This window comes from Acipenser ruthenus, chromosome 10 (assembly GCF_902713425.1).
Source record: "Acipenser ruthenus chromosome 10, fAciRut3.2 maternal haplotype, whole genome shotgun sequence".
Classification (NCBI taxonomy): Eukaryota; Metazoa; Chordata; class Actinopteri; order Acipenseriformes; family Acipenseridae; genus Acipenser; species Acipenser ruthenus.
In genome coordinates, this window is record NC_081198.1 from 12017510 (window position 1) to 12032240 (window position 14731).

At 34.9% G+C, this 14731-nt stretch overlaps 1 protein-coding gene across 3 annotated transcripts; it reads right to left on the reverse strand.

Annotated features, from left to right (window-relative positions):
• Window positions 1–163: 163 nt before the first annotated feature.
• Window positions 164–14681, reverse strand: LOC117411141 (uncharacterized). Of its 3 annotated transcripts, none has more exons than XM_059031758.1 (22): window positions 14164–14681; window positions 13272–13557; window positions 11416–12656; window positions 10979–11053; window positions 10513–10654; window positions 9765–9895; window positions 9623–9682; window positions 9260–9393; window positions 8531–8693; window positions 7952–8079; window positions 7380–7550; window positions 6581–6707; window positions 6222–6346; window positions 5582–5790; window positions 5352–5472; window positions 4967–5140; window positions 4781–4884; window positions 4233–4376; window positions 4033–4134; window positions 3666–3780; window positions 3267–3414; window positions 164–3073 (listed from the first exon to the last, which is right to left on the reverse strand). In XM_059031758.1, the coding sequence occupies exons 2-22, from the start codon at window positions 13552–13554 to the stop codon at window positions 2936–2938; spliced, it is 4035 nt and encodes a 1344-aa protein (XP_058887741.1). In that variant the 5' UTR covers window positions 13555–13557; window positions 14164–14681; the 3' UTR covers window positions 164–2935. The 3 variants fall into 3 exon arrangements, with proteins under 3 accessions (XP_058887741.1, XP_058887740.1, XP_058887739.1); XM_059031757.1 differs by having other exon boundaries at window positions 3666–3777; window positions 5352–5505; XM_059031756.1 differs by having other exon boundaries at window positions 5352–5505.
• Window positions 14682–14731: the final 50 nt, after the last annotated feature.

Consider the following 14731-nt stretch of genomic DNA (forward strand, 5'->3'; position numbering starts at 1 on the left):
AGTGTGGCATAATCTGGGGGTAGGTATATGGAGTCTGTCTGTCTGCCTGCATTTTACGTGTACTGTTGTTGTACAGGTGAAATAACATACCTGTGCCCGCTGAAATTATTATTATAGGTATCATCTGATAAAATTGATTATTAGCATGGTGTGTGTCTTTTGGACAACAGTGGGGTTATACAAGCATGTCGGCGATATTCTGTGACTGAATATCAAATTAGAGCTAAAGGTAACACAATAAAGTAGGTCACCATGACCTACAACCATTGTATGCACTTGTAAAAAGTTTGACATTACAGACAGATTCTCTGAATAATGTGTGCTAAAGAATTAAAAGTTTAGACAGTCATTTCTTTCTTTTTAATTAAAGCTACCATTGAGAAATGTAGTTTAATTTCTGGGATGTGAAGTCATCCTTATGGTCTCTCCATAGCAACCTTATAAACACCTTGGTGGTGGAATTATCTTTGAGGAATCAGTCAAAGGCGATGTTTACTGAACATTTGCAATGAAGTGGTCTTTTTTAGTTTATTAATTTTTTCAACATTTTTTTTAATTCATTTTTTAAAAATATATATTGTAACTTTCAAAGGTGGAGCAGTAAACCTAATATCAGTTAACAATTGGAACAGACATCTTATTGTTTTCAACATAATTGGCTACCACAACAAAAAAACAGTAATTTAAGATTTCAAGACACACACTGTACATAAGAGAGTAATGCAGACCTGTGACACCCAATGGAAAAGGCAAACATCTCAATAGAAACATGATAACTAGCAGTATTGTATGTAGTATCTAATGTTAACAGTGAATATTGGTGTCAGATTTTCACATTACGTGTGGCGCAATAGGTGGAACTGGTTCTCAGAGAATATGAGAAGGTTCTGTGCAATATAATCTGGGAATGTTACCCTATTTACTGTTTAATAGTTCCGGTCTTTAGAGTAGTCCAGTTTATAACACAGTACAAACAAGTTAATTTTAATACGTAATGATATATCATTTTAAATAATTAGGGCATCTGATTTTCGGTGCTTTACCCTGACTTTTCTACTCTCCTTTAAGAATTTGTTTTGTACGTGTTAAGGCATTCATGTATCTCAATCACGACTGAGAAACGTGTTAATAATAAAATTGATTTTTTTTTCTGTGGAACAACTAAATTGGCTTTTAAATTGGCAAAGCCTTAATTTTTGATTAACAAGCAAAAGGTACAAATGAGATTGCAACATGCTAATAACCTTTATTGGATATAATGAAAAATAAAGTATTTTATGCTGGACACACTATTACAATCGTTCTGCGTGACTATTTACATTAATAAAGAGGAGTCGCTTCTGCTTCTTGAAATTTAAAATAAGATTTAAAAAGGCCATTTATTTGTTTCATAGAAAACCCCTGTAAATTAAATCAATTTTACTATTAATACGTTTCTCAGTTGTGATTGAGATATACAAAAGGCTTAACCGGTATCAATTGCATTTTTAAAGGACAGTAGAAAAGTCAGCGGATAACACCAAAAATCAGAAGCCCTAATTATAATAAACAGGAGTGTGTAGACATACCTGTATTCTTTTACATTACTTTGATTAAAATAATTTTTCAGAAAATAAGGTTTATAATAAGTATTGAATTCAGTAAATAGGGTTATATTGGTAAACAGTGTACTCTTTTTTCAGCAGCTGGCGAGTAATATAAACTGACAAGCTTTTAATGGAGCATTTGCTCCATCTGGTGTATACATTTTGTAAATGCAAGCTAAAATCAAACTTTCTGTCCCAATATTACTAGCAGCAATAACTGAATTACCAGCACCAGTATCTTTGGAACTGGTCATCCAATTGTGATGACAATTTGTATGAACATTCTTAATCTAGGTTCTGAAAATTGAGCTCAGGTTGACCTAATTTGATCTTTTGTTATAAAGAACGAATTACATTGTTATAAGAAGCTATTTAACATAATGACCACGTAGTACTACATACCACACTTGTTTTTATAATTGAGTAATTTCCAGTTCAATTAAGTAATTTGAATTCAAGAAGGCAGAAGGTTTAAGTATCTCTTATTATGTAATTCAGTTTAACAAAATAAAAATAAATAATGCTTTACTTTTTAGAAAAGCAACAGGAAATGTACAGGTATCTTGCTACTTTATTTGTAAATTAGTCATTTATGGATTCGATTAAGAATAAGTCACTCAAATACATGACAAATGTAATTACTACATTTAGACACAACAAACACTAATGGTATAAAATGACTGAAGTACTGTAATTAGATTGATTTTTAAATACTGTACATTTGGTATTAATTTGTAAGAATATTCAATAAAACTGTTGCATTAATTACATTAGATTTTGATAATACTGTTAAGTAGAATTCATATTATTTTAACAGAACATCTGCTAATACATTCTTTGAGAACTCAAAAGATAAATACAGTAAATGAAACCAAAAAAGATAACAATTTTGTATCACATTCACCGCAATCTAAAAGCAGGTTGCGATACATTTGGTAGAGAGTTAAACAGGGTGGACCAAAAGTTGCACAACATAATCATTTCCTTTTTTATGCAATACCCATTCAAAAGGATGGAATGTTAGTAAGTGTCCAAAATGTTGCACAATTTGTGGCAGAGGGCTTTTTTTTCTGTAACAGATTTTAAAAGTATATAGACTGATGTCAATGTGAAGAATACTGATAAAAGTATCTATAAAATATAGACTAAAACTAATATTTTCCATCCAGTAAAAAACAGTAAGGAGGAAATATGTCCAGTTTAACACATTTTTATTGTGTATTTTTTAATTGAATGCAAGTTACTTTAGGAACAAGCCAAGGAGAAGCTAGAGATGTTGCGTCTTGTGTCCGTCGGGGACCTTCATGGATGAGATGTGCTGTGCTGTGCTGTACTGTACTGATCAATGATTACAGCCCATGCATTTTTCTGTATGACTCTGCTTTGGCGAAATCAGCTGAGAGAGTTTTTGCCATTCTGTCTGTGGTTCTCTTCAAGCTCTGTGCAGCCTCTATGGCGCTGTCTAATGTTTTGTTTAAATGTGCATCCTACAGAAGGAATACAGTTTTATATTTAATTTCTGGTTTGAACAGAAGGAAAAAAACAAACAAACAATGATTTATTTTAAAAAGATAAATATTCAGGGAACTTTGTACTGGTACCTTAATACATTTTATGAAATACAATTATTAAACAAAAAATAAGTGAAATGTGACAGTTTACCAATTGAAATGCACTGACCATATATAGGCTGCTCTGTAAACTTCTTGCATTAAGGTCATTGATAGCTGTTGATCTCCTTGGATAGATTCTACTGGTCAGAAGGGCTGAGTCTGATTGGGTGGAGCCTCTTCTATTGTGTGGGACTAAAGACTGCTGTACCATGTAGCTGTGGACAAGAGCAAAAAAAAATATTCAAATTAAACATAGCATTGAGAATAATAAGGCCGTAGCAGGGCAATAGTTTTGATTTAATCCAAGCCATTGTATTCAGTTCTACTAGAGATGACAGAGCAGTTCAGAATGGAAGAGGGCAGTATGACTAGGTTTTCTACTGGGTACCAGTAAGGCTAACTCTTAATGTTTTTTTGTAGCTTCTGTACAGTGGTGTTTTTTTGTTTGTTTTTCTTTAATAGTTACCTTAGTGGCAAACTGCAGATTGAGCCACTATTGCCATGCGATTCAGTCTTGTTTGAGTTTCTTCTGTACTGATGTACATTCTTCTCTTTAGAAACACTCTTCAGATCCTCTGCTGCTTTACAGTAAATAGTGGAAGTAAAAGAAATTAGAAAAAGCAAACCTTGAAACTGACTAAAGATATTATATCTATACTTCTCATTAATGTTTTGTCACATCGGTACAATTCATTTTATTGTCATGTTACTAGTTGCACATCATTTAGTTATCTTAACATTTCAATAGTAAAACAGCTCACAATATTCAATTAACAGGTGTGCTGAGTAATCAATTATCAAATAAATCAACACCAGCCATAATTTTTACTTACACGATGAGTGATTGCTTTCACTGTTACACAGGGAGTAGGACTGACTGTTTATCAATGCATTTGAGTGTTTTTGACGAGGGCTGCTGAAAGTATAATCTTCATCTAAAAAACAAGATGCAAATACATAAACTTAGGCACCTTTCACAAAGACTGAGATTATTACGAATAATAAAGACAGAAAGATGGGGGCTACAGTATACCTGTTGACTGGTGTTTAACTAGACATGAATCTTCACGTTCTTCAGAGCGGCTAGGTCTTCTGTGACTCTTTCTGTCAGCTTTGTAATGCAAGGGGTGTGACACAGATGGTGAGAAAGAATGTGACGAGCCTTCACTATCAGTACCTTAAAAAGAGAAAAACAGAAGACTGAGGATTGAGAGATTTAGTCGATTGATCTAGCATCAGGTTCGACGTGAAGAAAATCCAAAACAAAACTCACATCACTCGTTATTATTGTATGATAAACTATGAACTGCTACAGAACTGCTAGCAAGCAAGTTAAGCGAGTATGCTTCCCTGTAAAATAAACTTGCAAGGAGAGAAAAAAAAAAACTATTACAAAAGTACAGACACAAGGTGTGCTATGTAATTAAAATTGTATCCAAGATATATTATCAACCATTTCTTTTCACACTGGAATGCACAATTTCTTCTTTTAAAAAAAATTAAAATGTCCCTTTCAAATACATACCAGTTTTTTTTTGGTGTATTTCTGACACTAAACGTAACATTTTCTGTAATACCCACTTGGTTCCATATCTGATGAAATCCAGTCATCCACTTTCTGAGGACTTGAATCCCTATTGACGGTGAACACTTTCTTATTTCTGTACTGCATATGCTTCCTTCCACTAGAAAAGAAACAAGGAAAATAATCCAGTACACTATTCTAGTCTGCTTCACTGTATGTACAATATTGGAGTGTTTTTGTACCTGTAAGAAGCAACCCTGTTGTGTGATTGTGACCTTGCCCTGTATGTCTTCTCTTGTTTGTGACTCGAGTTAGTGATGTCCATTCTGTTGGATCTCTGAGGCAGACCAGACAAACTCTTCTCCAATTCTTTCCTCAGCCTTGATACTTCAGACTGAAGAGCTAGAATTGCTTCACTATGTGAAAATATCAAAAGAATTATATCCAGAATCAAGTAATTTGTTTAAATAAAAAATGACATAAATATAGTAGATTACCATGAGGTTTTATTAAAACTTTTTAATTGCTTTACTTACTCTGCTGTAGAAGTAGCAAGTCCTTTCCTTTATTTGACCTGTAAAGCTGGTCAATAAAAACTGCAGTTTAGAAGCAATGTTATCCACTTACTTCTGAAGAGCACATGGGTGGGAATCCTTATCCACTGTAGAGGTCACGTTACCCAGTGTTGGGACAGGAGGGCCACAATGCCATGGTGTGGGTAACAAGAGATGATCGTCCGAACTTTCACCTATGAGATGACCAGACAGTTGTGCGATACTTCCTAAAAAAAGAAAGGTAGTGATTTCCTAACAATATATTGTTCAAAAGTAGAAACTTTTTTTTTTAATGTAATTTACCTTGCTCTCCAGTGGGATTACTGTCACTCACAATACTGTGAGTCCAGTGGCCCACTGTGCTTCCACCAGACAGATCAGCAAATCCAAGTGCATCATTCAGCCCTTTGGAATCTGTGGGTCTTGTGTCATCCATCTCTATGCAGGAGGATGACACATCACTACTTGAGCTGCAAGACCTGGTCATTTTCGTAAGGAGTGGAAACATGGACCTTATAAAACAGGAAACAATCACGTCAACTAACGTTTCAACTATGCACCCCACACAGGCAGATTTTAATTGGAACTGCCTTTATTTACTAAAGACATTACTTTATTATCTAGGGAACTGTTTTATTAATAATTTAGCATGGCTTCAAGCACGTGTTGAAATAAAATGCAAGGTAATGTAATTATATTTGTAATTGTCTCTATTTCTCTAAGTCTGAACAAGGTGGAATAAATGACTACTAGGGGTATGCACCTGTAATTTCTTTACTCCCTGAAACAGTATGTTTGTTAAAGTAAAATGGGGTTTCTACTTGGCACCACCTGCTGTTCAAATATTGTAAATGTGCTATTTTTTAAGAGATTTGTAATGTTTCTCCTGGCAGGAGACTCAAATCTGTCTTTTTAACAGAATGGGTGATCAATGTCATCAAACCTGCAGTGGCTGACTTCCCTCTCTGTAGCTGTCTGATCAGAGTGTGTTTGAAACACTGCTGTAGGTGGGCGACAAGCCACAGAGCCTCCAAAGCCACTGTCTGTTTCAGGGGTCAATATTCTCTGCTGTCAGTGCAAAATAAAACATTTGAGAAGGTGTGAAATGAGCACGTTATAAACACAGACAACAAGAATGGCTGTCTCATATACTCTCACTGTACATTTTTGAAATGGTTGGATTTTTGTAATAATTCCTTTCTTTCAAAACATGCTCCTCAGCAAATACATATAGCGTAACAGTATCATTAAATATTTAAAGCGTCATAAGATTACCAGGAGAAGAAAATTGCCATTCTCTACCTCCAGTGAATCTGGTTGTTGAAATGAGCTGCCATGTAGCTTTACAGACAGATTACATGACGAGTGAGGAAGACCTTCCAAAGCAGCACTGCAAGACAAAGTCTCTGACAAGCAAATGAGAGGTTGGCTAAAAAGATAAGAAAAAAAACAAGGACAACATAAGTCTATGTATCATGGACTGGCAGTTATTCTCCATAAAGATTTAGCTTCAGTGATAAATATGGAAACACTATGGAACCACTATTAACGTCACAAACTAGTAAGACGTAACTTGAATTTTACAATTTATTTTGTCAAGTTTTGTCACATGTATTTTTTTTTTATTGATTTTACAATGGCGCTAATGAAGCCAAAAGAGTTACAGTATGGGAGCGTTCTAAGCATTGTAGCGAGTACTTTCTGGTGTTTTACAGAAATACACAGTGACCAGTATGTGTTTGATTTAGTAAGTAACATTGATACAAAATGGGACATATTTTAATGATTTAAAAACTTGTATTTAGATCTGCCTGTTTGTAACAATTGACTAGACCCTTAGATCTGTTAAAAAACAAACAGAATATACTGTCCCTGGCAATAGCTGTGGAGACTATCCAGTTCAAGGCTTTCACAGTTTATATGGCAAAACCTCTACTGTATTAAGATTCATCTCAAGGCACTCATTTTCAAAACATTTGAGAAGCTGTAAAATTAGCACTTCTGTATACACAGGCAACAAGAAGGATGGTCTCACACACTCTCGCTGTATCATTTGTACTCAATCTACAGAATAAAAAAAATAAAAACTCATTGCACTTACAGTTCAGGAGTCTGCAGTCTGCTTTCCAGGGTATGCCTTGGTTCTGTAGATATTCCATTATAGACGATATCTTTTGCTTTTACTGTTGCTGCAGATGGATTACAACTGCCATCCTCACACAGAGTAACATCCAAACTTTCCTGTGACATATCAGAACTTTCACAGAAATACCTGGAGGGTGAACATACAGCATGTGGGTAGTGGACAAGCTGCACACTATACTGTTCAAGTTACAGACTTTCCGAAACACGATAGCCCAAAGGAGCAGAGGCACGAGTCAGGTGACAACACATGAATACAATGTTATCCAACTCCTGTCATTTATACCCATTGCATAGAATATTTGTTAAACCTATGTAATAATAATAATGCATAATGCTACAACTTTTCAACACTATCTTTTCAGTCTGAATCACTTTTATTGACCTCGTTCACTGTCTTGACTAAAGCTACTCACATTACGTTAAATTACAAAAAAAGATACATCTATTCAGCTGATTGAACACATCAGTCCAATGTAGAATTTAAACATGTCAGAGGACAGAGTGCAGCAATCTGAGGTGGATATTTACCGTTGACTATGAACCTGTTCTGTGTTGAGATGAGCAGTCCATAGTATTGGATCATTATCCTCACTGACTGACCTTACTTCCCTCTCCAACATTCTTGGTTCTTCTGAAGATTGATAAAGACCTGGCCTCTGTCGAAATAGAGAAAACACAAACTTTACTAACACAAAGGAATCTTCTCTTACTAAATACTAAAAACCATTTAAATAAAACATATTGCATGTATAGTGTAGCCTAACATGCTATATATCTTTTTAAGAATATGTGGTAAACCTACAGTTTATGTCCCCCCTCCTAGCCCATTTTTCTAGCAGGCTGTACATACTTGAAATGTACATGTAGCTTAACTTAGAATGACTTTGGAAGCACTGCAAGTTGGATTGCAAATGGACTTTCAATAGATTTTCAAAGGGCTTTTGATTGTTTTTTTGTTTTTTTTGGTACAGCTGTTTCAACATTTTAATTGGAGGGATTTTATATGGGTTACAGGGTTATACAAATCTGACTGCTATCAATGCAAACCATTATGTTTTCCAAGTTATTACATCTGTAATATCAGTTTGGGCAGGCTATATGGTTTACCTCATGCAATGGTGTATGGGATGAGGAGATGGGCACAGCTGACGGCAAAGGGGTTGATGTGGTGAATGCTGGCGGGGATGGTTGATTGCACACATTTTCATCAATTTGCTCTTTGAGGTCTTCAAGGCACATTCCTATTTTAAATATCTCCCCTTCCACCTGCCTTTTCAAATGTGTACATACAGTTAAAGACAATATTATCCCAAACTGGTGAAAATGATGGTCAGTGCTATGAATATTTTGAAACTGCCTAAAGAAAAAATGGTTTTGTTTTTCATATTGAATGGAGAACAAAAAATGTTAAGTAATTACAAGATGGGTATGTAAAGTAACACAAAACACATGGGGTAAGGCTAAAATGTAGTCATACTGGCCAAACTACTGTACCAATAACACATAGTATAAAAATAAAAACAAAAATATGTTCATATAAATCTTGTATTCAATTAAAATAATACATTTGATTTGCTTTTATGTAAAAGGATACATTTTTCACATGTATAGTACAAATCCCTGTGAACATCATTAACTTAATATATTGAACGTTACAGGGTTGGCTATAAGCTTGGCTATAAGTTATATACTGCCATTTGGACAGTATATGAACCATGATTCCTTTAACATTGCATATCCTTTTATTAAAAAGAGCGATCATTATTAGCAATTAGTGCCCCATGCTCATTTTCAACAGTATACTTAATAGGGTTTTCGTTATGGTATCTATCCTACCTCTCAGGATCAAACTCCCCTATGTTTTCAGTCTTGCCCATGTCATTTCGAAGTTCAAGAGCACGATGTCCGTCTTTTTGGGCCATGTAACCCCTTTCCAATTTATCCTGGGCATCCATCATACTCTTAAAAATCTGTCAAAATAAAACAATTAGCTTAAAACAATGTGATCACATGCATTTGAATTATTTGTTCAACATTACAGAGTAAAACTACATTTTGGGTATGGCATAAAACTGGGATGGAAAACATGACCATACTGCTGTAAAGGGTTGCCATATAAAAGCGAGCACTGCATTTATATTAAAAAAAAAGCATTTGTCCAGAAAAAACAGGTTATAAAATCAGAAAAGCTTGATTTACCTCTTGCTGTTCTTCCACTGTTAATGTTCCTGAGTTAAGACAGCTTTTGAACTCATCCACCTAGTGAAGACAAATGATATGTTAGCTCAGTAGTGGCTGTAGGTATTGTCAACTCTTGAAAATGTAAATTCACTGGAATTACCTTTGCTGTAAACTGGTTTATCATTTCTTTTAGCGCCTGAGTCATCTTTTCTCCCTCGGTTGGCTCCCGGTGAGTTGTGTCTGTATCATTATTGTTCGGCACTTCAGTATCTTGCATGTCTGTTGCGGACCCTAACAAGTTCATACAATAGATATGTATTAACTGTATTTGCTGTACAAATACAGTTAATACATATCCACCTAATGTCCAAACCAAAATGATGAAACATTTTGTGAACGGTATTTTTAAAATTACTCAACTGAGCAATGTCAAAGTTCCTAGTAGAGGAGGTACTAACTGAAAATATATTTCTTCATAGTCTATTACTTAGAAATACTAAAAGACATTGAAAAAGACTTCTAGTCAAAATGTTTGTCATTTAATTTATTAAGCCTCTTTTAGTATTTCTAAATGTAGCACTACTGTGTGTTTAATAGTTCTGGATGATAAAGTATAATATGCATTATAAGGCTAAAATGCACTTACTGATAGAAACAAACCCCTTTTCTATAATCACATTGTTCCCTTGTATTAAACTTGCCTTGCCCATTTGGAAGCCCTTAAATTACTGCTTTCAGGGTTTATTTATGTGGTTTAACTAACTAATCATAAAATGTCCTCATTGTTACTAAAGATACCCATTTCCAAATTAATTACATAAGTACTGTCACTTTAAAGTACCCAAGTACAGTACATCAGTTTAGTTATACACAAAAGTGAATCCACAAAAAAGTCTTGAATGTATTACCTGTAAGAGGTGATCTGGGTGTGGATCCTAATTGAGCTGTGGTTGGATTTGCAACCCTGAAGGTTGTGGTATTAGCATGAGGAGGCATAACTCCAGAGTCAATGTTTTCAATTGGTTTTGGAGAATCAGAGAGCAGGGGAATCTGTTAATAACAAAATCAATGTTATAGAAATCTCCAAAGTACATGGAATGCGTATCTACTTTGATAAGCATAATACATTACATAATGTGGTATTATATTAAAATAAATCATTACATTTAAATTCCAATTCAAAGTTTGTATTCTATTTTCTTCCTTTAAAACTTGTATTTTTAACTATGTTATTATGGTCAAAATATAATTGTTGAATTGGTGTTCAAATAATCCAGTTCCTTGTGTCTAACGGTTCTCAAAGCAGTGGATTATTTCCCCTATTCACCACTTACCGTTGTTTATCCCTTACATAGATTGTAGGTTTGCACTTACTTTAGCACCCAGTCTCATCTGATCAATTAAGTTTTCTGCTTCAGCGTATTTTGTTAATAATTTGTCATATTCATCCTAAAACCAAAAACATGAAATTGGGATGAATAATGTACACAGTCAAGTAAGAAAGAACTTGTACTACTGATAAACTTATAGTGGTTATCTAAATCATATGTTGGCTCAAAACTGCACATCTTAATAAATGTATATAGTAGCATAGTGAACAAAGACAAAACAAAACATTTTAAATATTGGTCATTTCCATATTTAATTGAAATATTTGTACATTTAAGTTAAAGAACAGCAAAAGTGCTGTAAAGGATAGTGAAAAAGGTCACACAGTAAACTACAGTATAGTAAATGCACATATGCATGGGTAAACTGCAAAATCCCCAAGGTGTGCTTTTCTATGGATTATCACCAATTATTTAAGTTACCTGTAAATGTTGAACAAGTTCTGGGTTCTGTTTTGGGTTGTATTGTCTTTTTTGTTGGTCTCTGAAATCAAAGGGTGTTTCGTGTGGCTGTATGGTGTCTAGAACCTCTTTCACTACATCCACAGCTGATTTCAAAGAGGTGGTAGAATTGCTGAATAAGCCTGGGGAGGACTCGGTCCTCTTAATGCCAGGCGTTGGGTTGTTCAAATTTGTAGCACTGCTTCCCTTTGGGATCTTAATTTTTGGGGCCACTTTGGAAAAGTCAGGAAGAGGGTAGTGAACCTGACCTTGTCCATATTTGATATCATTACAATAGCCTGCTCTCCCAAACAGAGATCTTTGGCTTTGGTTCCCTTCATTGTCTATAATTTCAGGACTATCTGGACCGTTTAACTGATCTGATACTTCATCCTGAGTTTCTGTATTGCTGCTTTCAGCACTTGAGATTTCTTCTGTTTTCTGACACTCACTATTTTTTGAAGTATCATCTTCACGCTGCTCTTTGGGCTCAGTTTCCAACTCTATAACTTTACAAAGGTCTTTTCCCAGCAGACTTTTCCCTTCATTATATTTGGGTGAATTATGTCTAGATTTAAATCGGTTCAGCACTGTTTCGGTTTCAACACTTTCAGTAAAAGAAGTCTCAGGCATGGTCTCTGCTTCAATGTATTTACTTGAACTAAATAGGTTTTCCTCAGAGAAATGCCGAAGTAGAACCTCTGGAATCCCTGACTGAGATCCTTCAAAACAGTTGAGCTCAGGAGAAAAGGTACTAAGCTGGTGATCGTTTTTGACGGGAACTTTGGTAACTTCAGAAATAGTGTCAATTTCATTTTCATTGTTTTCTGTTTCACAGCTAGATACACAAACAGGAAAAGAAAACTCCCCATATGTATTCTTGTTGGGTTTACCAGCATCTCTTATATTAGACAGATGGCCTGTAAGGATATTGTTTGATATAGCTAATGGTATCCTGTAGTCATCCATGTTAGAGTCAGTGGTGATGGCTTTATTATTACTATCAAAGTTGTCATCATAAGGAAGGTCTTCTTGTTCTTCATCACTCGTGTCTACAAGAAGATATGGTGTGTGAAGTGGTAGATCTTCCATAGTGTTGTGTCTCTGCTCAGATATTCTGGTTATACTACTTTTAGTACCATGTACTTTGTGGCTCTCAAAACTGCTTTCAGAAGTTGTTTTGTCTTGAATGTTTCCATAAGAATCTAACTCTTCCATATGTTCTGGACAAATAAAGAAAATGATGTGTTACACTGATGTTTGAGGTCAATACCACAAAAAAAGATTACCGTGCAAGGGTTAAAAGATTCTGAAAATGTGGTCACTGAATGTATTTTTAGGCTGCTTCTGAATATTTGGACTTTATTGAAAAAGAAATATGAAGAGCATTGTTATCCTCATATATAATTGATCAACTCTAAAGGTTATAGTTAGTTCATTGATAGCAATGTATACAGTTCATTAGAAACATTAAACGACTTGTTAAATTCTCTCGTAAGGCAGTGTCCACCCAAGCAAAAAATAAATTAAAAAACAAAACATTGTATTGAACATTGTTTGTTGTTAGTAATGTGGTAATTGCATTTAAACACAAACACACACACACACACACACACATATATATATATATATATATATATATATATACACACACACACACACACATACGGTAAATGCACCATATTTATATAAATTCAATGTATTTAACATTAAAATGCTATTTTATTGTACTATAAAGACACAACTTTACCACTAAGTTACTAAAATAATAATAATATAGTAAATGAAATGTGAGTGTGGAAATACACAGTTAACTCGTTTAATCAAGTGATACTCACGTCCAATTAAATTAAGACTGGTGTCTTCAGCTGAATCCTGAGATAGCTGAAAAGTGTAGGAATCTTGCAGGTCACTAAAATGGAAGCTACCATCATCCTCAATGTCAACAAAGATACTTTGTTCAAAGGATTTCTCCCACAGCAATGACCCTGGTCGTTCTTGGCAATCGCCATCTTCCTCTAGGTCTCCATTCAATACAACTCTTTCAAAAGTTATCTCACAGCCCTCCTCTGTCAGTTCATCAGATGTGTCTAGATCTGAGGAAGCCTCAAAGTGATCCATTCCCTAGAAACAGGAAAATAGTTCAGTGATTCATTGTAATGCAAGTGATCAGATCAGTGTTTGCGCACTTGAATAGTCTCATTTCCATGAAAATGTGTATGCATAAATCACTTTACATAACCTACAGTATAGTGTCAAGACCACATGCACATAGACTTTTTCAGCAGCCCCACTGAATGACAATATTAAAATAGTTAACTGATTTTTTTTTTTTAAATTGCAGTATGGTCCCAGTTCACCCAATTAAATATTTTTGGATTCAATATATTCATGTAAGGTTATCTGCATGGCATTGCTCTACACCTCCAGTCTCCAGTTTCATCAGCCAGGTGTAGGATAGGAAGCTGTAAAGTACAACACATATATAACACATAGCTGGCTTCCTATCCTTTGTCGTTTGTTTTCTTTAACTAAATGTTGATATTTCAAACAGCACTGTGCCATACTTTTTAAAATGTGTTTTCCTAAAGTGAGGTTTTACTTTTACAGTTGGTACAACTAATGTTTTTAGGCCACTGCTCCACACTGAATGGCTTAACATTTTCAGAGAAATTACCAATGAATGCCACTCAGATAACATAAAAAAGCCTTTCAAATGTAAATACTTACGACTGTGTTCTTGTGCCGCAAATCTACATTATCATTCAAGGATTTACAGCTCAGTCGTTAGCAACCTCGTCCTTCAGCCTCACACTTCTGTAAATTACAAAAAAAAAAACTCTTTAGTCCGCGGGGTAACTCGGTGATCTATGTAACTTATGTAAAAGAATAACAGTTCTTTGTGCAGCAAGTCGTTACAGGGGAAATACGGTTTGGGCGATTGGATGTTAATAAATAATGCAAATGACACTGCTGGTTGTCTGTTCCGAGATAATTCAGGTAGAGCGGGCGGAGCTAGGTTGCCATGGTGAATGTATGAAGCTACGCATTACTGTCGACGACCGAATACTAGGCAGTTTATCCCTTCAGATTAAACCACGCAGAAAACGTAGACAGTTAGCTGTGCTAAAGCCTCTTTCCACAACACAATTGCTTTTGTTAGTGCTTTTTGGACAAGATGACGTTTTATACCAAAATCGAAACATTTAAAAAGTGTCTGGACCAATGAACAGAACAAAAGTCATTCATTCTATCCCATTCAAATTTCTTTACAAAAGGGCAATTTTATTGATATCCA